This window comes from Chiloscyllium plagiosum, unplaced genomic scaffold (assembly GCF_037043375.1).
Source record: "Chiloscyllium plagiosum isolate Xiang-an unplaced genomic scaffold, Cpla_swu_hap1 HiC_scaffold_50, whole genome shotgun sequence".
In the NCBI taxonomy this organism is placed as follows: Eukaryota; Metazoa; Chordata; class Chondrichthyes; order Orectolobiformes; family Hemiscylliidae; genus Chiloscyllium; species Chiloscyllium plagiosum.
In genome coordinates this window covers 31,061,601-31,067,600 of record NW_028270188.1, presented here as the reverse complement: position 1 = coordinate 31,067,600, position 6,000 = coordinate 31,061,601, and the positions used below count along the sequence as shown (strand labels likewise).

Below are 6,000 nucleotides of genomic sequence, written 5' to 3'. Positions count from 1 at the left end.
ATTTGATTTTTCTCTGGTCACAGATTCTCACACAAAGTAAAACAAAACGATGTGGTAAAAATAATTCTTCAGCGTAAAGCTGTGGAGATTCTCTACACTAACTTTACTAAACCACTTGACAATGGCAGGTTGGTCTGCAAACTCAAATCACAATCTATGGAATCCGCGGTGATTGGTAAGTTGGATAGAAAACTTTCTTTGTCACAGCAGTCACAGGTATGTGGACGGTTTATTTCTGTTTACAGGTCTGTGGCCAGAGATGTTGTGCAAGAATCAGTGCTGCAATCTCTGTAATTTATATCAGTGATTAAGAGGAAAACGTCAGCACTCTGATTAGTAATTTTACAGACGATATGTGGAAAGACATTTAGTTATTGGGATATCTGGGAGAATTAGGGGTTTAGATAGGGTTGACAGTGAGAATCTTTTTCCACGTATGGAGTCAGCTGTTACAAGGGGGCATAGCTTTAAATTAAGGGGGGGAGGGGGGCTAGGTATAGGACAGATGTTAGGGGTAGGTTCTTTACTCAGCGAGTCGTGAGTTCATGGAATGCCCTGCTAGTAGCAGTGGTGGACTCTCCCTCATTATGGGCGTTTAAGCGGGCATTGGATAGGCATATGGAGGATAGTGGGCTAGTGTAGGTTAGGTGGGCTTGGATCGGCGCAACATCGAGGGCCGAAGGGCCTGTACTGCGCTGTATTCTTCTATGCTCTATGTTCTATGTAATTGTGGATAATGAGGAAGGATGTAAAAGACTGTAGCAGTAAGTCGATCAGCTGGAACACTGTTTGGAGAAATGAAAAAAATTGCATTTCATTGTGACAAGTATAAGGTGAAGCATTATGGAAGTAAAATGGTAGAGTAAAATACACTATAAACAACCGACTGTGCTATACAGATGGATCTTGGTTGCATTTCCATAGCTTCCTGAAAATAACAACACAGCATGATGTGATGGTAAAGAAGGTGTACGGCATGTTTGCCTCCCTCGATCGCAGCATTAATTGCAGACGTTTATATGTCATGCTGTAACTGAATAAAGCTTCAGTCGGCTCAGTTTGGAATGCTATGTGTAGTTCTCATCGCCACACGATTAAAAGGATGCGGAGGCTTTGGAGAAGGTGCAAAAGAGGTTTACCAGAATGTTGCCTGGATGACAATGTGACAAGTAGAAGAAGACGTTTTGCCTGTATGCAAAAATGTTGACTATAAGGAGAGGTTGGAAACAGTTGGATTGTTTTTCTAGAGTGTTGGAAGCTCAAAGACGACCTGGTCCAGATAGATGGCATTGGGAGAGGCATGAATAGTCTGGATGGTCTGAATCTCTTTTCCAACGTGGAAATATCAAATGCTAGGGCGCCTTAGTCTCAGGTGAAAATGACAATTTTAAATGAGATGAACAAAACAAGGTTTTTTTTTTGTTGCATAGAGGGTGGAAGTTGCCCAGGATCATGTAGAAGAGGAAAAGTGTTTTAGTGGGGTTTAAACAGAAATACGAACAGGCAGAGATTAAAGAGATATGAGCCATGTGCCGGCAGATGGTATTAGTTTATAAAAACATCATGGTCATCACTGCCATGGAGTGCCGAAGAGCATTTGCTGTGCTGTGCTGTTCTATTTTCTAACCTCACAGTCTCTACCATGGCAAATGCACTGAGAATCTTGGATTTGTATTGAAATTCTTTTTCATTCTTCTAAATTCCAGTGTGTTCAAGCTGAACTGACACAACCTCTTATGATTAGAATATCCGTCTAGCCCCAAAATCAACCGATCTTTCTCTGCCCTGCCTGCAAAGCCAGAATTTATTTCTCTAGGACAGTAGTACTGTTCATATTATTCTATGCTTCATTTGATTCGTTACTTGTATAATTTTAGCAAGTCCTCCCTGTGTTTGCAATCCATTCCCATTGTAATAAATTACAACATCTTGTTTACATTCTCTATTACCTGCTGACCGTAAGCTGCCTTTTACATAAAAATTCTCAAAACACCTTGTGCAGTCTGTATGAAACCAAACGGTGCTAGCCTCTGACATTAAGTTGGGAAAAGCTAAAGTGTAATAGATAGACTATGACAATAAATAATAATTGTACACTTAGAAACAATGGGATTCACATGATTTTATTAAAGGGAAATATTTTTAAACCTGTTTGGATTTTACATTTTGGAGTGACCATTAATGACAGAATTGATAGAGGTGTGGGGGAGGACTCTCGGTTTGGGGATGTTTGAAGTTCAGAAACATTTTGAACAATTTCAGTAAGGAATAAATCTTAGCTAGGGAGAGACTAAGGCCCCTTGAAGTTCAATGGGGCTGTCGATGTGTATCCACTGTTGATGGCAGAGATCTGAAACAAATACTTTGCTGTAGGACGTCCTATTGAGAATGATAGGAAGCTCAGGAATCACGGAGAATAAATTGTGATATCTTGGAAAGTGTTCACGTTATAAAATAAGATGTGCTGGAAGTCTTGAAATGCTAAAAGGTTTACGAAACCTGGGGACATGAGAAGACATACAACAGCACTTCATGAGATGCTCAGGAGGAAATTGACAGCCTCTCGCTCATATATTTGTATCATCAACAGGCACGAAAGACCAATGAGACTGATGGATGTGGTGCATCAGTTGTTGGAGTAGATTCTGAGAGAATAGATTATCATGCATTTGGAAGGGCAAGGAGTAATGAGCAATAGTAAGCAAGGGATTTCTTGCGTATAAAGTAGTTTCTGACAAACCTGACTGGTTTTTGAGGAGGTAGAGAAGTGTATACCAAGGTAAAGCAGTACACCTTGTCTAAATGGACTTTAGCAAGGCCTTTGGCAAGGTTCTGCATGGCAGAAGAAAAGAACATAACAACTACGAGCAGAGGTAGGTCCTCTGGCCCTTCAAGCCTGCTCCACCATTCAATAAGGTCAGGGCTTATTTATTCCTGGACTCAGAACAAACTATCAGCGCGCACACCTTACCCTGTCATTAATTTTTCTTGTCAAGAGTTTGTCAACCTTAGCTTTAAAACGTTTACTGGAGCAATGTGAACGGCTTCACTGCAGTAGGAATTCCACGGATTAAAAGCGATTTTGGTGTGAAGGTTTCTTCTCAACTCAGTCCGAATGCTGCTCTTTCTAATCTTTTGGTCATGCCCTCTTCTCCTAGCTTCACCTGCCAATGGAAATATCCTTTCCACGTCTATCATCTCTACTCCATTTATAGTTTCATTTTTCTCCCGAGATCTCCCCGATTGGTTTGAATTCCAATGAATAAAGTCCTAAAATACACATTGTATCTCCTTATAAGCCAATTCTCTCAATTTAGAAATCGAACTTGTGAACACCCTGTGCACCCCTCCTGTGTCAATACATCCTTCCTCAAGTGAAGAGACCAAAACAACACACGGTAATCCAGGCTTTGGCAGCACATTGCACAGTTGCAAAATAAAACACTCTGCTCTTAAACTCCATCCCTTCAACCAATGAAGGACAACATTTAATTTGCCTTCCTAATTAGTTGTTTCACCTTCAGACCAGCATTTTCTGACTCATGCATAAGTACACCCAGATCCCTCTGCACAGTGCTGCAACATTTTACCATTCAAGTAATAATCCTTTCGACTGTTACTCCTGTCAAACTCTGAGGGTGCCGGAGTTCGACTGGTGTGGACAAAGTTGAAATTCACACAAAACCGGGTATATTTCAGCAGTTTCGTTTGGAAGCAGCAGCTTTCCAAGCAGCGCTCTCCTTACCTACATTCGTCTCTTTATCGATCACTGGCATGTTTTGAGTGTCCTCCACTCTGAAGACCGATCACAAATACCTGTTCAATGCCTCAGTCGTTTGATCATGTTCCATTACTAAATGCCTCACCTGTTTTATCGTGTTCCATAACTAAATGTTCCTCCTCATCATCTAAATAACTAACGTATACTTCTGCCATTCTTTTGTTTTGTGAATAATTATACAACATTTTGCTGTCTGAACTAGAACTGCTTTTCTTCTGTGGTAGTTTATTTCATGTTCTACCACACTATTCTTTGTAGTGCTTTTGGCGGCTTTCTGTTGACCTTTGATGTTTTCCCAATCTTCTCGATCACTGCTGTTTTTGGAACCTTTGTATCGCTTCTCTTTCAATTGTTAGGCTCCCTTGTTTACTCAGATAAACATTGCATATTACCCCCTTTTCTTACAGTCGTTTCTTTTCGCTTGAATATGCTATTTTGTTTTTGCTGAGCATCTTGAAAAACATGCTCTGAATGTCCTGCGCAGCTGGTCAACATATTCACATTAAAATATTTGCTTTCAGTCTATTTGTGTCAAGTCCTCGCTCATTCTATTGTAGTCTCCTGTTTTTAAGCACAGGACCATGGCATTGGAATTTATCTTCACACACTCCACTTGTACTCTAAATTGAAGAAAAATCTATGATCACTGCTTCCAAGAGGATTTCAAACAAACAGGTCATTAATTATTCCTGCCTCATTACGTAGGACCAGATCTCGGACAGATTGTTCCCTCATTGATTCCATACTGTACTAACCAACTATCACGGAAACACTGAACTAACTCCGCCTTAAGTCAAAAGTGACCGAGCTGGTTCGCGCAATATTCCCCATAACAATTACTTAGATTAGATTACTTTAAAGTGTGGAAACAGCCCTTCGGCCCAACAAGTCCACCCGCCGAAGCGCAAACCACCCATACCCCTACATTTACCCCTTACCTAACACTAAGGACAATTTAGCATGACCAATTCACCTAACCTGCACATCTTTGGACTGTGGGAGGAAACCGGAGCACCCGGAGGAAACCCACGCAGACACCGGGAGATTGTGGAAACTCCATGCTGTCAGTCGCCTTAGGCGGGAATTGAACCCGGGTCTCTGGCGCTGTAAGGCAGCAGTGCTAACCACTGTGCCACCGTGCCGCCCCATACAATGTGCCATACAATTTTAGAGACTATAGTTATTTGTTTGTTGATTGCCCGCCCCTGACGTATGAATCATTTTAGATCACACAGGCCAGGAAGGGCTCACCAACTGAATTCAAAACTTGATTGACAGTCGTCGACAAAGCGTGTTCATAGTGGGTTGTGTTCAAGGTGCAGGCCGATGCGAAACAGTGAGCAGTGAGGTTTGGTGCTGGGTCCACTGTTGCGCATCGTTTATATAAACGATTTGTATGAGAGAACAGGAGTCGTGTATAGCAATTTTACGAGTGACATTGAAATTGGTGGTAAAGTGGACAGTGAAGTGGGATATCTACGAGTACAACGGGATCAACAATACAGTTGACCTAGTGTTCAGGTATAGCAGATGGAGATCTCAACGACGTTGCATTGTGCGAGTACAAACCAGGGCGGGTCTTGTTTAATTAATGTTCGTGGTTTGGGCAGTGTTATCAAACAGAGAGATCTAGGGATGCAACGACACAGTTCTTTGAAGGTTGTGTTACAGGTAGACAGTCTGCTGAAGCAGGTGTTTTGGACGCTTGCCTTCATTGTCAGAGCATTGAGAATAGCAGTTGGGATGTCATGCTGTGGTTGTACAAGGCATTAGGCAGAGGACAATAAAATAGCTGTTAATTTTCTGGGAAAACAGAGACTCAGCTGGTTCATTTATATCCTTTAGTGAAGGATACAGCATTCTTACCTGCTGTGGATCACATGTTACCCCAGACCCCCAGCAATCTGGCAGATTCTGACCGACCTCCGTGAAATTAGCAGTGGGCAATATATGCTGGTCCAACCAGTTACATCCACAGACCATGAATGCATAAATTAAAATGCATACTTCCGTCGCTATCAGTGCAAACGCCTCCAATTGCAGAAATACATACCGCCCCTGTAATATTCTTCAGAGCCTTGCCACTCTGCAACATTCTGAACACCTCCATCACCCTGAACCCTCCCTATACTTATCTTCTCATTCAGCTCTGACAATGATTCCGATTCCCACTGCTCTCCTAATCCTAGGAGACTCCTTGGGATCGCTTTAACAAATAT

The 6,000-nt window shown here is 41.9% G+C and overlaps 1 protein-coding gene across 1 annotated transcript in view; it reads left to right on the top strand.

Moving 5' to 3' along the window:
* Positions 1-2,802: 2,802 nt before the first annotated feature.
* Positions 2,803-6,000, top strand: part of LOC148135264 (putative G protein-coupled receptor 139) — a 34,079-nt gene continuing 30,881 nt past the window's right edge. Inside the window, exon 1 of the mRNA XM_087985091.1 lies at positions 2,803-2,873. Within this exon, the coding sequence (XP_087841217.1) occupies positions 2,803-2,873 (71 nt within the window). The remainder of the gene's footprint in view (positions 2,874-6,000) is intronic.